The 26,318-nt window shown below is 38.2% G+C and overlaps 1 protein-coding gene across 8 annotated transcripts in view; it reads right to left on the bottom strand.

The window, feature by feature from the left end:
- KLHL13 (kelch like family member 13) overlaps positions 1-26,318 on the bottom strand; it is a 264,819-nt gene that overhangs the window by 58,536 nt on the left and 179,965 nt on the right. The window contains exons 1-3 of one of the 8 annotated variants that reach the window (XM_060183000.1): positions 8,996-9,104; positions 8,398-8,442; positions 7,782-7,894 (exon numbers count right to left, since the gene is read on the bottom strand). The exons of 3 other annotated variants lie outside the window; for them this stretch is intronic. In XM_060183000.1, the coding sequence (XP_060038983.1) occupies positions 7,782-7,879 (98 nt within the window). In that variant the 5' untranslated portion in view covers positions 7,880-7,894; positions 8,398-8,442; positions 8,996-9,104. Of the gene's footprint in view, positions 1-7,781; positions 7,964-8,397; positions 8,865-8,995; positions 9,105-22,407; positions 22,474-24,226; positions 24,317-26,318 lie in introns of those variants that run through there. 4 more of the 8 variants (XM_007536102.2, XM_060182999.1, XM_007536104.2 and 1 more) reach the window with 4 other exon arrangements.

Genomic DNA, 26,318 nt, shown 5'->3' with positions numbered 1-26,318 from the left:
TTGAGACCTGAAAGTTGTTTTTATTTATGTTTTTGTAGAAGAATAGGTTGTCTCATTCCTCCATTGCATATTAGTATATTAGAAGAAGTAGTCAACAAGTTGAGCGTGATCTTATTTGAAGATGTTGTCAATGTGGCAAAATGGGATACAAACAGAATATACTCTCATCGTAGTAAGTCATGAGAGTGAAAATATTCTACTATGATTTGAAACTTATCATGATTTTATTCTTGGTAAAATTACATTTTATAGTCCAGGATCGAATTACTTAGAGGACAAACTATGTATGTATGCATGATACAAAGTCCCTAAGGAAAACAAAATTCCCAACAAATTCAGCTTTAAGGATAATACTCCATCCTGCTTATTCAAAGGATACTATCACAGTCCAGGAGGTGGTATCATTTATAGAGCATTGGGATAGGAAGCATGAGGCCCTGAACTCAACTCCTGGCTTCTAGAGTGATCCTCTCTCTCTCTCTCTCTCTCTCTCTCTCTCTCTCTCTCTCTCTCCCTCCCTCCTTCTCTCTCTCTCTCTCTCTCTCTCTCTCTCTCTCTCTCTCTCTTTCCCTTGTGTTAATAACTAAATGCATCTCTGTAGAGAGGATACTATCAAGTCGAAATACAAAATGCATCATTTTCCTTCCTGTGGAATCTGCTCTTTCAAGATCTGGTGTCTCTCTTCCCTTCATAGCGACTCATCTAGCCCAGATGTATTTCTCTTCCATAGTGTTTTCACTGCTGTGAGATCCCTTATTAATAGTAAAAGCACAGTAAACAAAAATATCACTTAATCTGATTATCTTGGTTCAGAATTTTCACAGTATTAAAATAAGTTAGCACCCTGTTTATGAAAAAAGATAGGATAGTCATTTTGAATGACTGCAATGCCTTTATCCTTAAGTCCCAACAGATTTATGGCTGTCAATGAGTAACAGCCAATGAGTGTCTTGTGACTGTTATAAACTGAACATATGTGACCAGTGGAAAAGAGATGAGCTCTTAAAAAAAGAATCATTTAGTAATTTCTTTAAGTACGGGTTGCCCCCAAATCTTAAGATTATATCAACTTTATCTCATAGATTTAAGGAAATAGAACAAAAAAGTATTAACTGCCATTTTGTTTCAACAGCCATTTTGTTTCAAATACCACGATACATATCACTTACAACAGTTGACTTTGAAACCCATATAGTGAAGCCATTAGCACAAAGAAGTGTCCATTGCTTCCTTCTTTTTTCCCCCTGCCATGTAACATGACCCTTCCTAGTCCTCATATAAATATTCTCCATTCCAAGCAGAATGTCTGGAATCATAGACTACTTAGTAACTCCTGATACCCCATGATGATATGAGATGGGCATTTCTACCTCTCTTTTTCCCTGGGGCAAGTGTTTTTAAGAGGCAGACTTCATTCAAATATAAAGACCAGTGGATCCAGATATATTTTTGAGAGGCAACACTCTTGGAAATATCTAAGCATCAGAAAAAAAAAACTAGCTTTCTTGCTTAAAACTTTCTTGTCTGCAATACCCTTCAGCTATGCTAAATGGATTTAAGATATCTTTTAAAAACCACAACACACAGTTGTAAGCTTTAAAACAAAATTGAAACTTTACTTGGACACATCAGGCTTCCTCAGACAAGACCTAACAGGATCTAAAAGAAACGCTGATGAGGACTAGGGAGTACAGTCTTAGACCTTTGAAAGGAAGTTTGCAAACTTCAAATTCCATGTGAATCCTATGACTAAACCATGACATAACTCCAGACTCTTTTTTAAAAGATTTATTTAGGGACCAGGTTGAGCGCACATGTTACCTACCATGTGCAAGGACGCAGGTTCACCCCAGTCCCCACCTGCAGGGGGAAAGCCTCAAGTGGTGAAGCAGTGCTGCAGGTGTCTGTTTCTCTCCCTCTGTATCACCCCCTTCCCTCTCAGTTACTAACTGTCTCTATCCAACAAATAAATGAAAAGAAAAAAAGTATATAAAATGATTTATTTAATAATGAATGGGGTAGGAAGAGAGAGAGATAGAGAAAGAGAGAGAGATGGAAAGAGAGAGATGGAAAGAGAGAACCAGAGCATCACTCTGGTACATGTGTTGCCAGGAATTGAACTTCGGATCTCATGTCCAACACTTTACCCACTACACCACCTCCCAGATCACACCCCAGACTCTTAAGACATATAGACATGTTTATGATATAGGACAAAAGTGTCTTCTACTAGTAGGACCAAATAGGGTGCATCATATTCAGATATAGTATCTTAGTTTCTTTAAAATATTTTCTTAGTGATTCAATAGTAATTTACAAGAATATAAGATAGCAAGGATAGAATCCTACACCACTACCACCACCAAAGTCCACCTTCAACTCTCCAACAATAACCACTATAGTTCTCCCAAGGTCTTAGATATTTTTTTTAAGTCCATGTGTTTCAATTCTCTATACTCCAGATATGAGTGAAATCGTTTGGTAGTTGTCTGATCATTTCCTATAAAGAGTAAGACGAAAAAATTCTCCTGGTGAGGCTGAGCAGCAGACGAAAGGGTCTGGAAAACATGTCACATGACTATACCCAGGTTTGTACATAGTAGCGGAAAAATAGATTTTTTTTATGTGTAGCTCAACATGGCTGCACTAAGATCTGGAGATTCAAAGTGTGAGGAATTGAGTTTTTGCTGTATACAAGAAAAAGCTGTCCATGACCGAAAGCTACTGCCTTGATGAGGTAGTGAGCTCTTTTTTCTCTGACAGTGATCAAGGGGGGTATGCATTACCATCTTTCAGAGGGGGCTCAAGAAGGAATCCTGCTTTAAACACAGTTTGGAGTCTCTGAATGGCCTCTAACTTCACTTTTATCCCAAATGGTTTTCCATTTTTAAGCATTCCGTGAGGCTTTTGCAAGCTCAGACCATGGAAATTCCCAAAGAACAAGCCCTAAATTGTTCTTAGGTGTTATGCTCTTTCTCATCATAATTTTGGTCGATATGGAGTAAAAACAAATAAGGCAGATCCAAACAGAAGTTTATGTCTAGGGTAATTGTGAAAAATAAATACATTCTTTTTCTCACTTGAGACGGCCAACTTAAAAAAGTATTTGGCAAAATAGAAAAAGAGCTCTGGAACCACATGGTTTTGTTTTAGTCACTAAATTAAAAAGCAAACACTCTTAGGGGACCAAAAGCATGTCAAATTTAGAAAACGCATGCTTTTTTATTTGATTGAATCCTTTCAGTCACCACAAACAAGAAACATGTAATGCAGTCTATACAATGCTTTCTCAGGAAAACTAGATGCTGCATTTGAATGATGAAATGACCAAAAATAATGGCTATAAAATACTGTGTTATTTACATTGACTGTAAAATATACTTTTACATATAAGACAAAATAATGGAAAACCGGAGCCACATGAATAGAAAAGATAAGGTGAAGGAGGTCAAGTCTTAATAACACTCAGTCTTTTCACCCAAAAAAAAAAAAAGGAGCAATATAGGGGAAAAGTCATGAGCTAGACTGGTTAGAATTCACAGTTATGGATCTGGGGAGACAGCCTAATGATTATACAAAAGTCTTTCATGCCCAACACTCTGAGGTCCCAGGTTTAATCTCCAGCACCACCACAAGCTGGAACTGAGCAGTGTTCTGAGGTCTCTTTCTCTCTCATTTAAAAACAAAGAATGAAGAATTCACTGTTACATTGCACTGACTAACTCTTTTGATTGTCTTCTTCCTTATTGTCTCACTGTTATCAAAACTTACCACTTGTAAAGAAGAAAGTATTGCTAAATGCTATTTCTGTTCTATCTCAGTGTGTTCTTAGAATCTACACACATACATTAATATTAGCCTGAAGTAATCATTTGCTGTTTTTTAAATTATTTATTTATTTTCCCTTTTTGTTGCTCTTGTTTTATTGTAGTTATTATTGTTATTGATGTCGTCATTGTTGGATAGGACAGAGAAAAATGGAGAGAGGAGGAGAAGACAGAGAAGGGGAGAGAAAAATAGACACCCGAAGACCTGCTTCACCACTTGTGAAGTGACTCCCCTGCAGGTGGGGAGCTGGGGGCTTGAACCAGGATCCTTACCAGTCCTTGAGCTTTGCGCTACGTGCGCTTAACCCGCTGCACTGCCGCCTGACCCCCCATTTGCTGTTTTAAAATAGTGAATATCAAAATGGTATCAATAACAAAAATCACTTGGGTGTGAATGCCCTGCCAGCTTTATTAATTTTGGCAAAATGAGAGGTTAATTTATCTGATTCACAGCTAACAAGAGGAAAGTCTTTACTAATTCAGTTTACACTGACCAAGAGGTCCTCCCTCCTTCAGGCTAACATTGAACTTGAACCTGCCACTGAGCAGAGAGTAACACAAACATGACACTCGGATGTCTAGTAAGACAGTCCCTTCAGAATTTTACATGGGGAAGGGGAGCACCCCACTCTGTAAGTGTGCAGAAGGGAAGCTGAAGAAGACTGTATTCACTCCAGAAAGACTAAGTATTTGATCATCAGCTTATCTGGGGGTCAAAGGATCATCTTCCTAAATCTTCCATCTTGAAGATACTTCACTCTTCCCTTATCCCAGTGCAATTTCAAGAGTGTGGTATAGCCTATAAAACAAATGAATCTCTGGGCTGGGAAGACAGCATAATGGTTCTGCAAAAAGACTTTCATGCCTGAGACGCTGAAGTCCCAGGTTCATTCTTCACTATAAGTCAGAGCTGAACACTGCTCTGATCTCTCTTTCTCTCTCTCTCTCTCTCCCTCTCCCTCTCTCTCTCTCTCTCATCTCTCTCATTAAAATTGAAAATGAGTAAACTATCTTATAAAGAAATGAATCTCTTTAAGAGTATCATAAACATGGTCTTTACTAGGGAGAAGTTTTGACTGCATTGCAGTTCTAAACAAACAGAGAGAAAGCAAACTTGGACTTTACATCCATGAGGAAAAGAAGAAATCACCTTTTCCTTCCAATGTTTGCAGCAGCTTCCCCTAGCAGAGTTACACTGTATGTACGTACATCTATCTGTAGCATTAGTGGCCATGGCCGGTGTATATATATCTAAGCTAAGTAGCACCTGTGTTGAGTTCAGAAAGACCATAAGGAAGCTCTTTATATTTCTTTCTATACTTGGTTAGTTATGAGAACACATTTTTACTACCATTAAGAATACTGAAATTTCAGTCTCTCACAAAGAACCCAAGTTTTCAATGGAAATCATGCGATGTGTTATTTCCCAAGTCATGGTAAATAGTGAAAACATTACAAACCAAGATTCCCCACTGCCCAAGCAAATATATGAAAGATGCTTCTATTCACTCTGTATGATTCTGTCTTCAAGAGATGTTAAACATCTCCTACATGATTTTACAGGTACATTTCTAAAATACCACAGTTTATTAAGAAGCCAGATTTCATTTCAATTCAACGCAAAGACTTTAAACAGCCAAAGAATCACACTTGCCAGCTAAATTGTGAGAGTAAATAGAACATTACTTGACCCAGTTTTCCAATTCAGTCTGTATTATTTTGAGAGCAAAAAAAAAAAAATCTATGCTAAACTTTAGTATCATTTTGTATGTAAATATGTTGTAAACTATAAATAAGCACTGATGAGAACAATATGTTAAACATGATATTTTTATTTCTGGCCAAGTATAGGAACAGACTCTAATCCAAAACAGTCAAAAAAAAAAAAAAACCTAAACAATTTATTTAAAAACCTAATCTAACCCCCCCAAGTTACTTTTCTTCTGTATTTAACATAGTTTCTGTCTGTGTGCATTTATATAGCATTAAACCGTATATAAACTTATTTATGAAGAGCCATCAGTTAAGGGCAATTTAATAACACAAATACAAAAAAGTCAAAATAGTCTAGTCTAACACTAAGCACTTCAAATATGTATTATTTTCATTACACTATGTATACTGCAAACAACCTACATCAATCTGTAAGATTTTTTGGCTTCTATCATCTAAATTGATGTACTCATATCACCAGGTCACAAAGGTTAGTACTTCAAAGGAAGAAAGGGATTCATTAGAGATGTTGTATTAAGTTGTAGCTATGGCTGGTATGAATTAATAAAATAGAAGTATGTTTAACACCATCTCTAAAAATTGGCAAGCCAGCAGCAATAAGGGATATCAATTAGACCTTTCAGACAGTGAAATATACTAGGAATACTAGAATCATTAGCAATTATTATTCATTGTAATGGAATATACTGAGTCTAGCTTTGTGTGCATGAATTTTGTTTCGATGTGAAAGTTGCTCTGGTAAACCTTTGGTCATTTCTCACCAGCTAAGAATCACTTAGTCAACAGGCACATCTTGTTTTCTCAAATTATTCGATAGAGTTCCATTAACTTGTCACTTCCATTAACTTGTCAGCTCCATTTTATTAATTTGTGCTCTTCACAAACACAGCTTTGAGAAACAAACATAGCTGATCTCCAACTCCCTCCTTAAATTGCTAACTTTATAGGAAAGCAAGTTTCTCATCTAAATAGATTAAATAACCTCAAGTGTCTATGAGAAGGAATGTAAAAAAAATCACCTAAAAATGAAATGATGACAGAATCTAACTCAGAAACGTTCTCATTCTTCAGCGCTTTCCAGGGAATCACTGATTTTGGACATAGAACACACCCACACTAGCTCAACACCTGAAAGCCTTCCAGAGAATAAGAGAGAGACACAACTGTACATTTGAACCTCACATAAAACAAAAAGGGGAAGAAATAAAATGGCAACTGACCAGATTTCTCAACACACAATTAATCTAAAGCAGGAAGAATTTTCCATATTTCCCCTGCTGAAAAATATTTTAAAGGGAACACTCAAAGTTAGGACAGACTTTTCCCTCAAAGGCTTTCTTTTTGAGTATATACATATATTCTAAGGCCCAGATTTTCTTCACCCCTTCTTCCTTCCACAACAAAAGGATCACAGACAATACTTTTAAAGAATTTCATTTTATCTCCTAGATTTTGTTTCCAAAGCAACATCTTGCACATTTCAAGACTAAGAGTGTAAATAAAAATTCAAGACCTCCAGTTATATTTCAATATGTATTTATTGTTAAATTGCATTTCAGAACCAGACATTTGTATAAGATACTTTTCAATTCCCTCTGTATAAATAACTATTCACAGAAGTGTAATTTGCACAAATTCTAACTTGCAATTCAGAAAGGGAATTATGAAACTGGGAAAGAAACAAGATCGAACTCTTAATATTCATGCACCACAAGCACTAAAGTCTTGATTAAAATACCAGCTTCCTGATCAATGTGTTAAAACTGAAGGTTTCAAATCCATCAGCAAATAATATCAAAGCCTGCTCCACATTTAACACAACACCAACATCGATCATTAGCAGTTTCTTGTGCCATCACACAAAAGAAATCATCTTAAGTATTTCCAATATTCCAAAACATTTTTTATTCAAGGGAAGTCAAAGATTAAAGTTTACCCTCATGCAATTCATGAAGTATGCCTTTGCATATTCATACCAGTAATAAGATGACCATTAAGCACTTTACAATGAGCATAAACTCCTAGGAAAAGAAAACAATGGTAAAAAATGTAGACATGCTCCTATCTTTAAATGTATAAGCAAGCTTGAGGTTTTTAATCTTGTGGGTTTTGGGGATGGAGCTGTTTGGAATTCCCCTCCCTTTGGTTTTTTTTTTTTTTTCCACAAGGTTGATTCATGAATGAAAACCCACTTTAACATCCTATTTTTCTCTCACTTACATGTATGCTGGAGAAAGTGGAGTTGACCTGGATGTTTTAAGCACAGGAACTGGGAATTTCCAGATAGCAGGAGAGCTCGTTTTCCATTTCAATGGCATGTTGTCACCACGGTACTACAATAACAGTAAACAGCGTTTCCATAACAGACTACCAACTAGGACTTCCATTCCACACTGTACTGACACAGCAGCGCCTGCTGCGGAGAACAAGCAAAGGATTCTGCCAGTACCCTTACACTGACGCTTCCAATCTGTAAAATAGGGCTGCAAGGCACCTCCTTTAAACCCTCCTGTCCCCTACAGCAATATGAGAATCCTGCCGGTCTAACTCCACAATAGTACCACCTCGTTAGGAAAGCGCTGACTACAGTACATATAAATATATTATTATTATTAAGACTGCACTGTGCCTACCACACAATGCAGCTTTATTTAGTAAAAGCGGGCTTGGTTTTTTTTTTTTTTTTTTTTTTTTTAAAGCTTGCATTACCATTGTTCTACCTTTAACAGGGCTACTGCAGCACTGTACTACATTCTGCACCAATTAACCTGATTTCTGACCAATAGTAGCAGGAAAAAAAAATAGATGACTTTCATATGAAAACGAAACAACATACCTACTCAGAATACACTTGTCATCCTCTGAACATTCTTCTTTAGAGCTGCAACAATACAAATGGGATATAAACCTCAGCATAGCCTTAGGCCACCGCTAATAGAGATCAGTGACTAAATTCGGTAACCTGCTTTCCTCCTGTGCAAGATCTGGCCACACAATACAAGAATGCCATTATGGGGGAAAGTCCGCTAAAAAAAAAAAAAAAAAATGCCAGTCTCTGTTTTCCAGTGAGGAGAAGGCAAAAGCGAAAAAAAAAATGTAAGAAGAAATACAAACTGCTGCAGAACTCTGCACCCTCTTGGAGCAGCTTCTCATTCAAGTTGCTCTGCTGTCCCTAGTCTGGATTTCCAAGCCCCGATGAGCAGAATCTCATCCATTTAAAACATGCCCGTGGTAAGGCGAATCCCACTCTGTCTTCTGTGGCGGCGAAGTACAGAGGAGCGTGCTCTTAATAGCAGTCCTTGGAGGGACGCTATCAACAATCTAATTCAATGCTGCCCTCCCCTTTTTCTCTCCCCCCTTTCCCCTCCTGTTCGTGCCCCCCTCCCTCAACCTTCCCCCCCTCATTCCCTCCCTCCCTCCCCCAAACAGCTCACAAATTGCCTAGAGGAGAGACCAATGCTGGCGGCCAAGCAGGTGTCCAGCAGGGACCATTCCAAAGCTCCGCTGCGGGTCCAGTAAGCTCCCGGGGTTAGTTACTGACAAGGAGGTTTCCACATTAATGCTGCTGTCAAAGGCAGCTGGAGGTAGTTCGCGAAAGCGCAGACAAGCAAGGGTCCGTGGACATTGTTTTAAAACCCTGCCAGCAAACAGCGTCACAAGAGCCCCCCGAAAGTGAGTGGGTGTTGCAAGTTTCTGTTTCAAGCCCTAAACTCGCAGACGATTTTTTTTGTTGTTGTTGAACGAGTCTCAAAAGTGAAAACAGGATGAACTAGTATGCTGATGAACTCTGATTTCCAAGCTGAAGGATTGCACTTCCTAAATAGGCGGCTTGTCCTGTCTGAATGGCTACCTTCTGGGCACACTTCTGCTACCTGGAAACAGAATTCTCAGGCTTCAATCAAGGCAGGCTTAGTAAAAGCAGGCTGCCATTGAGGAGAAAGGCGGCATCTTAAAAAAACAAAAATAACACTAAAACTAAAACTAAACAAAGCAAAAAAATTGAGAGTTAATTTATTTCCAAGTCTGTATCCAAACAACAAACGTGTGCTTCCAACTTAAGCCGATGGTTTGCTGACACTCTTTCTAGTTTTTCCCTAGTTTCTCAAAGATTGATATTTTAGCCCCTTAAGAGCTTTTTCTCATTTGTATTCCAAACGCGCACATGACAGAAACTACTTTCAGAAATTCCAAAATATATGATTTAATACACCAGAAAGAACAGCATGAAATCAGCTTTCTCTTAAGACAGACATCAATTTCAGACAAAAATACTTTCCAAAGTGATCCAAATATATATGTGTATATGCAATATATACATATACACAGAGACAGAAAGCTCATTTTAAAGCATTAAATAGTGATGCATGAACTTTGTTACGTATTAAATCAATGTCAGTCACCATTAGCTCACAAATAATTTTTCCTTAGTCTACCATACACATAAATACCTCCAAAAATCACAGCCAAGCAAATGTAAAGGGTTAAATTATATTTCCTGTTTCCCTACAACTGTCTTCATAGAAAAATTCAAAGGAATCTGAGAATCATTTATTGATATCTTAGTGGCAAAAATATTTAAAAGGTTAAAAAAAATCACTTCTACCTAGTGGGGGTGGTATTTTTATATGGAAAACTGAGAAATGTTGTGCATGTACAAACTATTGTATTTACTGTTGAATGTAAAACATTAATTTCCCAATAAAGAAATTTAAAAAATTAAAAAAATTAAAAATCACTTCTAAATACAAATCAACCCAAATCAGCATTTTACCTTAAGGAGGGCTTTTTATTAACAAGGTTGAACATTAATGAAACAAAATGACCTAGGTATAATCAACATTGGCAGAGTGCTGGAAAGGCATCTCTCTCTCTCTTTCTCTTTCCCCCTCGTCAAGCAAGACTGGAATGTTCAATTTCAAACACCTGAAGCATTCTCAAACATTTAAAAATAATGAACCAGACCCACAAAATAGCTCACGTCAGTAGTGTGCTGCTTTGTGTTGTGTGACTGAGGTTGTAGTCAGCACCCCCACCCCCACTGCACTGGAGGAACCTTCCGTGTTGTGATTTCTGCTACCCCCCCCAACCTCTGCTGGCTTTCTCTTAAAAAAAAGTCAGCCTAGAGAAATGAAACACTGGAAATTACAAATAATAATAATAATAATGGTGATGATGCAGATTGCTTGTACACAGCAAGGAGACAATGCTTTATAAAGGAGATCTAATCATTTTCCATCTCATGAAAACACTCCAGAGCAGAAAGTGCAAATGTCACTTCTTAGGAGAACAAAGACCCCCACAGCTTGCACCCTAAACCCCCCACAAATAAATCCATTTTTGTAATGAAGATCCACACAACCTATGCAAAAATGTGGTCACATGCTTGTGGCAGTTTATGTATGATTACTTGAAATTTACAAGTCAGGGGAAAAGGGTGAATATAGAGCTTTCTTAATTTCCAGGAGGGTAGGATGTCCCACAAACAGGTGAAGGTCACTTTCTCACAAAGGTTTTTAAGTTATTCTTCTTCTGTGAACAATCAAGTGCTTAAAAAAAAATAATAGAATAATTAAAGAACAGAAAGGGGATGCCCAAAGTAAAACTTGGACTGGGTTTGGTGACTAGGACTGTGAGGAAGGAGGGCAGGGAGGGTGCTCAAACATAGGTGGGCGGGTGGGTGGGTGTTGGGGCCGTGATGGTAGCAAAGACCCAAATTGGGGATAAGAGTGTTTTGCAGACACTTATCGCAGGTAGATGAGAAATTCTACCCAAGTTTCAACAACTGTACTATAAACTATTAACCCCCAAATAAAATGATTGGGGGAAAAAAGGGAGGGGTTATGCATCTGACCTCATTAAGCTGCAAACAATCACTATTATCAAATCTTGTTTCAGCTGTGTCTAGATGTCTCTTAGGTTTAAATACTTAGTACTAGAGTTTTCCTTCACCCCATCCTCTGCACACTTAAAGACCCCAAACCGCTAGAAGCATTTCTGATGGTGAACATTATTTGCGCTCAATTCTCTTGCTTTAGTAAATCGCTAACAGTCATTCGTAATTATCTTGTATGCGCAAACAACAAATATGCCAAAGGCTGTAAAATTAATTGCCTTAAGTAGATATATGCTCCATGAAGTATACTTGATACTATTAATTTGCTTAACCACCCCCATCCTTCACACATCACTTAGAAATAAACTTCAGCCAGGTAAAATCACCCCAATTACAAATGATCGGAGTTCAAATTAATCAAATTTTACTACCCTGACAGTGAGCCTAGTAACAGCTATGGAATGTAATTACTATTTGTCTCTGCAACTGAAAATGTTTTCATTTACAGAGTGAAAAGAAGAAAATGGCTAAACAATTATTTTAAATATTTAAATTTTGCAGGCTTGATGTCCCATCACTTTAATATTGAGACTTGGAAATGTAAAAAGAAGAAGAAGAAAAAGAAAAAAAAACTCTTTTACATCATAATAAGCACTCATTTCACTTACAGAACACTTGGACCACTGCATCAAAGAGGACAGAAAGAAAACACACATAAAGACACCTCAAAGAGTTTTAAAAACACTAAAGAATCACTTAAAAATACCTGTGTAATGCATATTTTTAGAGCTGTAATAAACAAAGGACAATGTTGGGCCTTGGCCAAGGTCACAAGAAGTCATTCTTGGACAAGATGTACAACACAGAATTTACATAATTCCCTGGCAGTCTAAATAGAAAAAGAAGATTTTTATGACCTTCAAAATTCTTAGAAATCATCTTGTTCACTACCCTCATTGGAGAGACAGTAAAAAAGAAGCCCAGAGAAGTTAAGCTACCCATATAACTATCTTGTAGTAAAACTAGAAACCAAATCTCCATCTCTTAGTCCAGAACTTCCACTCAAAAATCCCTACCGCTCTTCCTTCTTCCTCCTTAAGATGTATGTTTCTGTATGAAGTGGAAGACAGCTATAAATGACTCAGTCTGTTACACAAAAGAAACAAATGGCTGTTCTTTCAAGTATATGCACACTCGACAAGAGAAATGGGAAACCCTTAAAATACAAAATGGCACAAGAAGATCATTTCAAAATCCTAATTCCAAAAGGTAATTACTAATGGAGGGGTGGAGGGAAGTTAAGACAAAGTCAGCCACAGAGTGGGAGAAAAGTGAACTAGAGACTCAATTTTTAAAAAATGTTTCTCAGTAGCTTTGCAGTAAAAATTGATTTGCCGACTGACTACTTAATAGTCAGTCTTGCGTGCTGCCACCACCATCATCACTAAAGGAGCTGGCTAATATGTTACATTGTTTGACCACCCTCTCTCCTTATTTTCTTGTGATTCCCTAACAATGGCCCATCTTTTCCTGCCTGGTTTTGGTTAGCTCTGTGGTAGAAACAACTAAAGAGGAATAACGTTAACTATAGTTTGTGTGAGTAAGCATTTTGTAGTCCCTTCAATCTTGACACTCTTCAAATTAATGTGGGCTGTTCTTGATAATTGTGTTGTTCAGAAAAGATTATAGATTATGCCATGCTGTTTATATTTTAGCAATCAGTGAAAGTCCTTGGATGACAACAGCTTAGTAGGAATGCTAAATCCTTTAAAACACAAGGATAGTACTATCTTCCGGACAATAGAGCAAAATTCTTTTTTTTAACCAGAGCGCTGCTCAGCTTTGGTTTATGGTGGTGCAGGGGATTAAACCTGGGACTTCAGAACCTCAGGCATGAAAGTCTCTTTGCATAGACATTATGTTATCTATTCCTGCCCTCAAATTCTTAATATATTCTCTTTTTTTTCCAGTAATTTAGAGAACTTTACTACAAGAAATAGAACTGTTTCTTCAAACAGTTCTCTCTCTGTCTCTCTCTCTCTTTATCTTTTATATGTTTCAGGAAGTTGAATATCAAATACACTAAAATCTTCTCACTAGATACTCAGATAGGTAGGTAGCCTCACTAAAGTAAAAATGGAGAGCTCCAGATATCTCTCATAGAAAACTATCTTGGAAAGCCATAATTTCATCTTTACTAAGCACATTTTCACATATCAATTTCCTTAAATGTGATCCTTACAGTCCCACAAAAGATCTACAGAGATCACTGTGACTATGGCTTTGTTTTGGATTAACATAATATCTTCATAATAAGAGCAAGCAGAAAGGCTCATCTGTGCATGATCTTTCTTGTGACTGTGCACAGAGAAGTCCTTGGACCATTACATTGGTAAGTAATGAAAAAGAAAGTGCTTTTCCTGCCTTTACCAAACCCAAGATGGGCACTAAATTGTTCTTTTATTTGGGGTTGGGGTAAATGCAGAAAAGTATTAGGAGGAACTGATTAGCTGAGACAGCATAGGATAGTAAGGAGACCGAAAGAGGTAGGTGACAAGGAAGTCTATGATTGCTGAGAAGGAGGGTGAAAAGCCACTTCCTGGTAGTTAAATGTTGCATCTTTTACCATTCGAGGTCAGATGAATGAGGTTTTTAGGGAGCTAAGATAGTAGTTCAGGTAGGAGGACAAAAATCCTGGGAGTGAGCAGATAACAAAGGTCCAGTTGCAGATTCTGACAAATTCTCTTTGGTTGGAAAATATAGCATAGAGTTGGAAATTAAGAACTGCTTTTTCTTCCTTCTTCCTTTTTATTTTCTGTAGTATCTATATTCTCTATTACTTTTTTTAAAAAAAAGATTTTATTTATTTGTTAATGAGAAACATAGGAGAAGAGAGAGAAAGAACCAGACATCACTGTGGAACATATGCTTCCAAGGATTGAACTCAGGACCTCATACTTGAAAGTCTAATGCTTCTATCCACTGTACTGTCTGCCGGACCACCTCTATTATTCTTTTGGTCTGTATCTATTTTCTTTTTCTCAGCGGACTGCTTCTCTAACTTAAGGTGGTGCTGGAGAATAAATCTGGGACCTTGGAGCCTCATGCAGGAAAGTCTTTTTGCATAATCACTATGCTATCTCACCATCCCCTTCTACTGTTTTAAATTTGGGGAGGCTATTCCTAAATGCTCCACTCACATATAAGTCCCATATCCATATGCCCAAGTCTTTACAGTTCTCTGATATAACTTAATTGATTCTTAAGTGTTGCCATCTATTAAACAATGCCTTGAACTCTAAACCAAAGTATTTGTATATGTGAAGAGGGGCAGTAAAAATCAATGATTCTTCTAACAAATAAATGTTTTTTTTAACAATATTTTCTTTTATTATATTTATTTACTTGTTCTGGATAGGGACAGAGACAAATTGAGAGGGAAGGGAGAGGTAGCGCGCGCCCGAGAGAGAGAGAGATATCTGCAGCATTGTGAAGATTCACCTCTTGTGAAGATTTACCCTGCAGGTAGGGACTGGAGCTTGAACCTGGGTCCTTGCACATTTTAACATGTGCACTCAAGAGTTGCACCACCATCTAGCCCTGTGATATTCCAATACACACTATAAACATATTTGATCTTACATGACCACTTTAACACTATTTGGGGAAAAAAAAGCAATTTAAAGTGACAGTTTATCATCCTCAAATACTACGAATAAAAGCCATTCTATTTCATCGGACTGTGGTTGCGCTTCTGAAATTCCTACTCCTTCCCAAAGAAGTAACTAACTCCTGATTCTTTCTATCATTCAACTCAAGCATCATTACTGACACACTAAGTAAACTGAAAGAAAAGCTTATAAGGACTGATTAAATTTTAAAAAATGTGTTTGGAATTCAAGATATATCCTAGAAGATTTTCTGAACAGTGTTATTAACTCTTCTATTTCTAAAACCAGCTTCAGGTAAAAGGAATTTTCAGTTTTTCATTAGATAATTTCAGGCTAGACAGTCCTTAAATGGAAAAGACTAAATACACACTATCTTGTTAAAAATAAGTACATGTTGAAGAAAGGTCACCCAGAATACAAGTTTTAAATAACTAAATAAATGAATCAATCAATGCATATGTCATTTGATAATAGCTATGGATTGCTCTAATGAAAAGTCTCTACTTTAGAAACAGGCTGGGGATATGGATCAATCTGTCAATTCCTTTGTCCAGCAGAGAAGCAATTACAGAAGTTAGTCCTCCCATCTTCTGCATCCCATAAATATCTTTGGTCCATATTCCCAGAGGGATAAAAAATAGGGAGGCTTCTAATGGAGGGGATGGGGGTCGAATTGTACTCCTCTTATCCCACAATCTTGTCTATAATTATCAAATCACTAACATTTTTTTAAGTCTCTATCTTAATCTCAAATAGTAACAATTTATCTGTTTAGGGTTGAGGAAATAGCATAATGGCTATGCAAAAAACTTCCATGCCTACGGCTCCAAAGTCCCCAGTTCAGTGCCCCTAGCACCATAAGCTAGAGCTGTGTAGCAACCTCCTTAAAATAAAATAAAAAAGAAAAGAAGAGAAAAGGGGAGTCAGGTGGTAGCACAGCGGGTTAAGCGCACATGACGCAAAGCACAAGGACTGGGGTAAAGATCCCGGTTCGAGTCCCCGGCTCCCCACCTGTAGGGGGGTCGCTTCACAGGCAGTGAAACAGGTCTGCAGGTGTCGAACATTCTCTCCCCCTCTGTCTTCCCCTCCTCTCTCCATATCTCTTTGTCCTATCCAACAACAAAGACATCAATAATAATAGCCACAACAATGATAAAACAAGGGGAAAAAGAAAAGAAATAAAGAAAAGAAAATAAAAAAGAATAATTCATCTGTTTAGCTGTCTCTCAGCAAATTTAAAAGCATCTCTTTAAGGTACCTTGGGTAAATAAGATAGCCAAATCATTGTTAGGGCTTCTGATGTGTATGTACATTAAATATGAAACTTCTGAAAATGAAAAGACAATTAAAATGAACACTGCTACTGAAAGAATAATTGAGGATATGGATCTAATGACAAAAATGCAATTATATAAAACTTTTCAAATAGATTCACAGCTTTTTCTTAAGCTTGGTGGCACCAAACTGAGAAGCAATGCTACATCAGTCACACAAAACCAATATTACAGGGCCAAGCGGTGGCACACCTGGTTAAGCACACACATCACAGTCCACAAGGATGGGGTTCAAGCCTTTGGCCCCCACCTGCAGGGGGGAAGCTTTGCAAGAGGTGAAGGAGGGCTGCAGGTGTCTCTCTGCCTCTCTTCCTCTCTGTCTCCCCCTTCTCAATTTCTGGCTGTCTCCATTCAATAAATAAAGTTAATAAAAATAAAAAAGAAAATTAAAAGAAATAAAAAAATAATATCACAGTCCTATTTTTCATAAATCTAGAGAAATTTTGATAAAAGTTTCCAATACTGTATATCTATGATGGCTAAAACATTTTCAGTAATAGCAATAATAGAGCATGTCAGTCCACGTCAGCATTCGCTATAGTCTACATTCTTTCAGAAATATCTATACAATCATAAAAATTCCAATTCCTGAAAGACCTTTAGAATAATATATTAAGGCATTTTCTTTATCATTCCAATTAAAGTTAATGAAATAATTATACAATGCATACATACTTTATGCAAAGAGTCATTATAATAGTCACATGTACACCATAAATTTTCTAGCAAAAGGTGAGATTATTTAGACAGCCTATCTCTTCCTTCTTCTGAGTTCTATACATCTTAGTTACAAATACTTAGGGGGAGAAATCACAAAAATGTGGAGTCATGGAGTGTTAATCCTAATGGCTCTTTTAAAAAATATCTTATTTATGGGGGTCAGGTGGTGGCGCAGTGGGTTGAGCGCATGTGGCGCAAAGTGCAGGGACCGGTGTAAGGATCTCGGTTCGAGCCTCCAGCTCCCCACCTGCAGGGGAGTCGCTTCACAGGTGGTGAAGCAGGTCTGCAGGTGTCTATCTTTCTCTCCCCCTCTCTGTCTTCCCCTCCTCTCTCCATTTCTCTCTGTTCTATCCAACAACGAAAAACGTCAACAATGGCAATAATAATAACCACAACGAGGCTACAACAAGGGCAACAAAAGGGGGAAAAATGGCCTCCAGGAGCGGTGGATTCATGGTGCAGGCACCGAGCCCAGCAATAACCCTGGAGGAAAAAAAAATATATATATATATCTTATTTATTTATTATTGAATAGAGACTGAGAGAAATTGAGGGGGGAGATAGAGCGGGAGAGAAACAGAGAGACACAGCACTGCTTCTCTACTTGTGAAGCTTTCGCCCTGCAGGTGGGGACCAGGGGTTTGAATATGGGTCCTTGCTGACTGTAATGTGTGCACTTAACCAAGTGCGCCAAGGCCTTCCCCGGCCCATGACTCCTTAAAATTATACAACACGGGCAGAGCAGTGGCACAGCGGATTAAGCGCACTTGGCGCAAAGCGCAGGAAACTGCCCAAGGATCCCGGTTGGAGACCCTGGCTCCCCACCTGCAGAGAGGTCGCTTCACAGGCGGTGAAGCAGGTCTGCAGGTGTCTATCTTCCTCTCCCCCCTCTGTCTTCTTCTCCTCTATCCTATCCATCAACAATGACAGCAACAACAACAATAATAATAACAACAACAACGGTAAACAACAAGGGCAACAAAAGGGAAAAAATAGTCTCCAGGAGCAGTGGATTTGAAGTACAGGCACCGAGCCCCAGCAGTAACCCTGGAGGCAAAATAAATAAATAAATAAATAAAAATTAAAAAATAAAGAAAATTTATACAACACTACTTTAATTCAGTTGCTTTACTTTGTGTTTACCACTTCCTAAGCCTAACCACTAAAACTTTGAATTTCTTTTTCTTCTCTCTCTCTCTCTCTCTCTGTGTCTTTGTAACTCTCCTTGGGCCTCTGGACACTTTTATTCTTTTCAGATGTAAAGACATTGAGAGGGAGAAGGCTTTCCTCCATGCTTGCATGGGGACCTAGCATCTCCCATAGGGTCCCAGACCTGCAAGCCTGGTGTTGTGAATGGCCATGTGATACTCTGCTAGATGATTTCTTTCTCGAGGCTTTTTTCCCCCTCATTTTAAAAAAATATTTATTTTATTTATTTATTTTCCCTTTTGTTGCCCTTGTTGTTTTTATTGTTGCTGTAGTTATTGTTGTTATCGATATCGTTGTTGTTGGATAGGACAGAGAGAAATGGAGAGAGGAGGGGAAGACAGAGAGGAGGAGAGAAAGATAGACACCTGCAGACCGCCTGTGAAGTGACTCCCCTGCAGGTGAGGAGCCGGGGGCTCGAACCGGGATCCTTACGCCGGTCCTTGCACTTTGCCACGTGCGCTTAACCTGCTGCACTACTGCCCAACTCCCAAAACATTTTAATTTTTTACACAATATACCCTGAGAAACTATTGTAGACTAAAAATACATGTTTTAACAATATAGTAAATGGGGAAATCTTAAATCCTGAAACTGACTCATCTTCAAACTGGAGCCTTGTAACCTGTTGCCACAAGTGCAAAGACCGACAGTTTTCGAAAAGGTGTAGTTGATTGCCATATTTGTCAACGATGGTGGTTATCCAAGAGACTTAGTAGCCAGCATAGTAGGTCCATCTTCATGACTATTTTGAGACTCTTCTCATTTTCTAATTTAGACTTCTTCTGAGTGATTTCAACCTCTAAAGAGGTTTTTTTCCCCCTCCTCTAAAAAAATAATGGAGGTGGGTAATAGAAATAGTTACATGCAAGATGCCAAATATATGGCAGTACAACTAAATTATAGAAGCTAGCTGGAAGATGTACAACTTAAAATGGCTACACCTGAAAGGCACATTTGGCAATTCAATGAAAAACCCTATGGTGCAAAATGCTATTAACTTGTTACATAAAACATCCATGAATGATGTACTAAAACCATGGCACTGTTTCAGAATTGTGTCTATTAACTTCATTACTCAGATGCAATCACTGTCCAATGAAGACAATACAATAATTTCTTCCTTAAGTTCATGTTCTATTACTAAGGTAAACGTGATTTTGCTATGAGGAAATTAAAAAAAAAATCAAACTCATCTTCTAGGTTGGCCCTAGGTTTGAGCTAAATGAATGTATTACAATCTGGGATCCTGTCAGAGAGACAACTACTGAAGTCTGTGTACTTCAACTGGTAAGTTCGGAGCCATTTTCATGCCTTGAAATGCATTTCAACAATAAACATAAAACAAAATGACTTTAAATATGTTTCAAATGATCCACTATTTTTCATGGACTCCTGAAGCTACACCGTGCTAGAGTGAAAATACATCTTTCCTGTAGCAGCAGATACTTACATATTCATTTCTTATTCAGATTGATCTAAGTCAGAGGCACTGCTGAGCATTTTTATAAGTCTTTCACTTACAGGGTCTGGCTATTTTATTTAAATGTCTTGGATACTGTTCAATCAGTAAACAAAAGTATTTATTTTTAAGAATTTCCAGAATTACCACCTTTTTGATATGCCGATTTGTAAAGCCCAGAACAACATGACTTGTATTTCAAAAGAAATGATCAGGCTGGCCATAAGATCAAGTTTACAAAAGGGCACAGGCACTAGTGACTTGATTAATTGGGCCCATGTTTTTGCAACCAACGGTCAACTACAATACATTTGTTTTTAACGATGGTACCCTTAACCTATCAGCCATTTCTGACAATGGTTAGGTGGACTTCTTGAACTTCACACTTACCAAGTCAAACAACAAACCCACCCAAACCCAAAGAAGTGCCTGATGAATTAGTTTACTCATGACTAAGTTCTGAGAATTTAGAGCTTTGCTAGGTGCTACAAGCATGCAAAAGAACACAGATTCCTTGACCATAGATTCTTATAATCAAATCAGGCAGAGTGCATATTCACATATGAAACATGAATATAAGTAAAAATATTGCTAAAGTAAACTGTTCACTATCCAGAAGTCTGACTAGCCTAGTTTTATTAGCCAATTAAAACAGTCAACTCAGGGGCTTGGAGATAGCTGACCTAGTAGAGTTCAAACTTGACCATGTTAGAGGACATGGGTTCTAGCCCTGGGATCACATGGGAGCACCTTGCATGGCTGGTCCTTTCTTTTCCTCTATTTTAAGTTGTAAAAAAGAAAATCTTAGGGAGTCAGGCAGTAGTGCAACAGGTTAAGCGCATATGGCGTAAAGCACAAGGACCAGCGTAAGGATCCCAGTTCGAGCCCCCGCTCCCCACCTGCAGGGGAGTCACTTCACAGGCGGTGAAGCAGGTCTGTAGGTGTCTATCTTTCTCTCCTCCTCTCTGTCTTCCCCTCCTGTCCTCATTTCTCTCTGTCCTGTCTAACAACGACAACATCAATAACAACAAGGGCAACAAAGGGAATAAATATTTTTAAAAAAAAGAAAGAAAGAAAATCTTCTGGAAACTGTGGTAACACACAGGTACAAAGACCTGGAGTGACATCCCAAACCCGCCCCAATTAACTTACGTTTTAAAAATAACTGGGATAGGTTAACTGGGTTTTCTAGTTCGTTTTGGGTTTGGTTTTTTTTTTTTTAGTAGTAGTAATTTAATAGTGGTTTACAAGATTACAAGATGACAGGGGTTTAAAGCCACACTGTACCCACCACCAAAGTTTTGTGCCTCCCACCCCCAACCCCTGTTCCAAGTGGTAAGCACCATAGTGCCCACAAAGTCTTAGACACAGTTAACTTTGCAAGTAAGAAAGCTTCCTCAGTTTTCCCTTTTGGTAGAAATCATCCTGTCCTTTACCTTCTTTGAGTCGAAAATGGACAAAAGTCTTTCGTAAATAGCACGCCGCATAATGCATAATAGCGATTGTGCTGTGTGTTGTGATGCGGATACAGAGGTGTGCAAAAGCAATGCTTATCATTCTGTGTGTCCCCCCCCCCATCCCCAGCCCCCCGCCAGGTTTAGACATGGAGCACACACACTGACAAAAAGTGGCTCTTTTCTTTATACGCCAATCCATCTACCAAGAGAAAAGTCCCATACCTTAAAGGAAGAGACTCTCACATTTCCGTACACATAGGAAACATTTGGGGGTGAGCATTTGCAATGCAGAAGCCAGGAGCTGGGCCCCATTATGCTGCAATTTAAGCAAGGCCACCAGCTGATGTTCACACCTTGCCTGCTGAACTTGGAGAAATACTGCTTTAAAGTCAAGTTTGCCACCACCACCTCCCTCCCCCCTCCCCTACCTCCCCTCTCCTCCCTCTGGCTCAAGATAACCCTGGCTGAACAGTCTGTTTTCTCTCTCAGCGAGTGACTGTTCAACACTAGTAGCCAATCTACACTGCCCGGGGCCATTATCTTGTCCTCCCACATTACACATCTTTCCATGTCTGGGAGCCACTGAAAGCAAGGTCTCTAGCTGGCTAACCTACACAAAGACAGACAGACAGGTGCCAAGTAGGAAAATATGAAGTACAACAATTAGGAAACAAAGGTGGTATAAATCATACTGATTGTGCCACGCAGACGAAAAAGTGGAAACCAGTTTCTGATGAGGAAGAATAGGCAGAAGAAGACAGCGCTAGGCACCTGTGGTGTGGCTCCAGCTCTGCCAATTAACTAGCTTGGTGACCTCCTCCAGTGTTCTACTCAATAAACTGTAAAATAGGGAAGAGGCCATTTCCCTTGCCCAACTGTCAGCAAATGCTCTGAAAGCCAGCTGAGCTTGTGTTTGGGAAAACACACTGGATAATGCAAAGCACAACGCAATGGCATGTAGTGTTCTTTTTCTTCTTCTTCTTTTTTTTTTTAACAGAATAAATGGGCCACTTTGTTGTCTTCATAAATGCAGTTCCCTAATTGACAGTGAAAGTTCCTTGGTGACTTTGTAATGTCTTCTAGTAATACCTCAGGGTCTTTTCTATGAAAATAAATGCTCATTGACAAAAAGATAGAGGGAAAATGAAAACCCTTGGACATACCCCGAAGTTGCTTTTTTGAACATATCCTTGAAATCGGCTTGTTTTAAAGACAATTGCCTCCGTCTCCTGAAAGTGGAGTGCCAAAAAAAAAAAAAAGAAGAAAAGAAAAGAAACAAACAAAAAACTGGTTAATTGTGGCTTTATTGCATTTATTCAAAAATTTTTCAAGCATACTCTAAAAATATTTAAAGAATATTTAGCTGTAAATTTGTAAACCACATGTATAAATCGTGAACTGTTGAGACCACACAGAACAATTAAAAGATGTCTTAAATTAAGTTTGAAAATTTAAACTAGAAAGCCATAAGATTCTGTTTGTTTTTAGAAGCTCTCTTAACATTTCAGAAAGTCTGGAATAGAGATTTACATTAAATACACCATTTATTGGCAGCTGATTTAAAACACTAAAAGAGCCAAATTTGGACACGAGGAAACACTTTTCCAGTAAACATATACTCAGTCTTGGAATGCTTTGTCATTTTTGAGCTTTTTAAACCTAAAGTTCAATTCTTTGTTGATATACAGTTTTGCCATAAAAAAAAAAAGCCTGAAAGCAAATGACACACATTATAAGCTTTCAGAGAACAGGTGGCTAATGTTCTTCTAGGTTCATTTACTATCCATTTTCTTTATTTTCACACTGCTTGTAATTAATGAAAACAGATAAACAGATATACTGTCTCCTCAATAGAAGCTTTTGTTTTTGTGAAATTCTGCCATTTCTCTAACTCCTCGAGGTTGACACAAAAATTAAGGATGAACAGACACACTTCTCTGGTAGTGCCTCGGGAATGCAGATTTTTTAAAAACACAGACTGGTACAGAAGCATTGCAATATATGCTGCCACTGGTCAACTTTTTTTAAAAAATTGAAAAGGGCTGGCAGGTGTTTGAGGGGCTCCAGCATGAAATGGCATGTACATATTTCTGTCTTTTCATTTCTGTCATTGTCAGCTTACAACAAGTAAACATTACTAAGCACTATTCCCTGATTTAACTTTTTCTACCAAACAAACAGTTTTTTTTCTGGGTCATCTCACTGCACTATGAAAGTCATAGTCTTAACAGCAGTCTCATTAGAAGACTTTGGCAAAGACCTTATCCAAAATGTTATCCCGAACCTAGCAACTTCTTGAGCAAATAGTAAGCAGTAAGTATTTTACTTCATTTTTAGGCATATAAATTCGAGACCTCGCCTTCTGAATGGCAAATCTATTTCTAAGCCTACTTTTCAAAATCTATACATATTAAAATTAAAATTTTTTCTAGCCCTCCAAAGGTGGGGGGCAGTGGGATAAATTCATATTTGTATTAATTTAGTTATGTTTTAGCACTATACCTCACCAAGAAAATAACAGTTATATAATTTCTTTGCTTAAAATGCATTAAAGTATCTTTAAATACAGCTTCTTTTATATTCCTATTAATATTATACCTTTCTTTGTGTATTTGAGAAGAATCTAGTGTGCCACCTGCTGGTGACAGGGTGAAATTACGCATCTCCATTCAAGTCACTATCCTTTATTTTAACTTTTAAAAAACATACATTTATATTTCTTAACCTGTATTACATTCAGACTGCACACATAAATCTACCCCACAAGCCTTAAATACAATTGTATTAGTAACAGTTTTAAAAATCCAGCTCTATGCAGGCTTCCTATGATTTTTGCATGGTTACCAATATGTCTCCTGAATTCTACAATACACATAAAATTGATTTTTGTACACCGCTCCACAGCTACAGAGGAAAACAATAGGCTTGCTATTTTAATGAACAAACAACAGCAGCGAATAAAGAAAAAGGAAGGTGTCTTACCAATAAGCCCATTTTTCTCTTAAGGTTTGAACTCTCATCATTTGTCATGTTCTTGTGGATCCCTCTCTCATCAAATTCTCTGGAGTTTTAAAGTTGAGGGCTGCGATGTACAGCTAAGCTCTGCTACATAGTAGCGCACCCTAGTGTCTCAGTCTGGTATAACACTTCAGTTGTAGCTCCCAGAAGCAGAAATGTTTTTTTTAATTCCCCCAATGTTCAAAAATCCGTGCATTGCACGCTGTCCCTTGATGGGAAATTGTAGTCAGCGTGGCCAGACTGCTTATGTTTCATATCTTAACTGCTGATCAGATAGGAAAGATCAGAACTATATGAATTTTGAGCTTAGTTCCAGTAAACTGAACAGGGACAAAGTGTTCATCTTCAGAGCAGAGGGTTGGAGTGAGATTAATGCTGATGCCAGGAGATCTGGCACAGGGAAACAGCGTGTTTACCTGGAAGTAACCCTAATTTTGCCAGGGCTGCTGTTCTCTTACTTGCTTTATTACCTTGAATCATTATTATCTTTAACTCTTCCCTCTTTTGTGCCATTAAGCCCTCTATTTTATTCTTTATCAATTTTCCAGGAAGCTACTCTATTCCATTTGTTTTTCTTAGTAAGATGCATCAACATACACATAACTGGTCTCTCTGCACCTCTGTCTTCAATCCCACATTATCTCAAAATGCAAGTGTTAGAAACCTTAATTATAAATAAATGCTTGATTTTTTTTTAAAAAAATAACTCACTATATATAAGGTAGGTACTCTATTAAGTGATGTGAATCTCAGGCCAAGACATGATCCCTTGCTCTACAGAAACTTATAGGTGAGTGAAGGGAACAGATATGTATTCTGATATGATAAAACCTAAGGTAGGATCTTTAACAATGTGGGTTTAGGATTTTATAGCATCAGAGGAACAATGTAAGCCACATTATAACTAGGACTACAAAAAGAGGAATCTTGCCAGTAACTGCAGATATACAAAGGTCTAAGGACTAAGACATTTTGAGAGCACTGGAGAAATCTTCAGTATGACTGGAAGAGGTTTGAGGCACACAGTGCTAAGGGGAGTGGGTTTTTTTAATAGTGACTTTTATGAAACAGAAGATTTTTTTATTTCATTTTTTTACCATCCTATAGGGGGATGTTAGGGGTTTACAGTACAGTTGTTAACACATGGGTACAATTTCTCATTCCCCTCTGTTAGGTGTCTGAAGAATACTCTCAGACCCAACTTAGATCCATTGCCACCATCATGCACCAGGATTCAACATCTTCTCCACCCACACTCCCTTTCCCTTCTTCAAGGGAGTGATTTTTTAAAAATTTATTTATTATCTTTAATTATTTATTGGCTAGATACAGTCAGAAATCGAGAGGGAAGGGGGAGATAGAGAGGAAGAGAAACAGAGAGACACCTACAGCCCTGCTTCACCATTCATAGAGCTTTCCTCCTGCAGGTGGGGGCCGGGGGTGGGTTGAACCTCTGTCCTTGTGTACTGTAACATGTGCACTCAACCAGCTGCACCACCACCTGACCCAGTGAGGGGAGTGGATTTTTTTTTAATTTAATTTAGTTTATAAAAAGGAAACAAGGACAAAACCATAGGATAAGAGGGGTACAACTCCACACAATTCCCACCACCAGAACTCCAGATCCCATCCTATTTCCCTGATAGCTTTCCTATTCTTTATCCCTCTGGGAGTATGGACCCAAGGTCATTGTGGGATGCAGAAGGTGGAAGGTCTGGCTTCTGTAAGTGCTTCTCCGCTGAACATGGGCGTTGACAGGGGAGTGGATTTTAAGGCATGCAGAAATCACATCACAGAAGACCTTACGTGTACGTTAAGAGGTCTGAATTTTATCCTATCAGCTGTGAATGCATTGTTGAATGCATACATGGACCACTCAAGCAATTAGTTAAACACCTTTGCCAGCACTTAGAACTCATTACAAACTGCCCAAGCACCTCTTGGGATTCACGGTCATAGCACCAACCAATGACACCTTCCTATCGAGCTTGCTTTGCGTTCTCTCTCCCTGGCTTCAGAGGCTCTTCTGCATCAACCTCCCCCACCCCTTCTACTT

This window comes from Erinaceus europaeus, chromosome X (assembly GCF_950295315.1).
Source record: "Erinaceus europaeus chromosome X, mEriEur2.1, whole genome shotgun sequence".
NCBI classification, from domain to species: domain Eukaryota; kingdom Metazoa; phylum Chordata; class Mammalia; order Eulipotyphla; family Erinaceidae; genus Erinaceus; species Erinaceus europaeus.
This window is presented reverse-complemented; position numbering and strand designations above follow the sequence as displayed.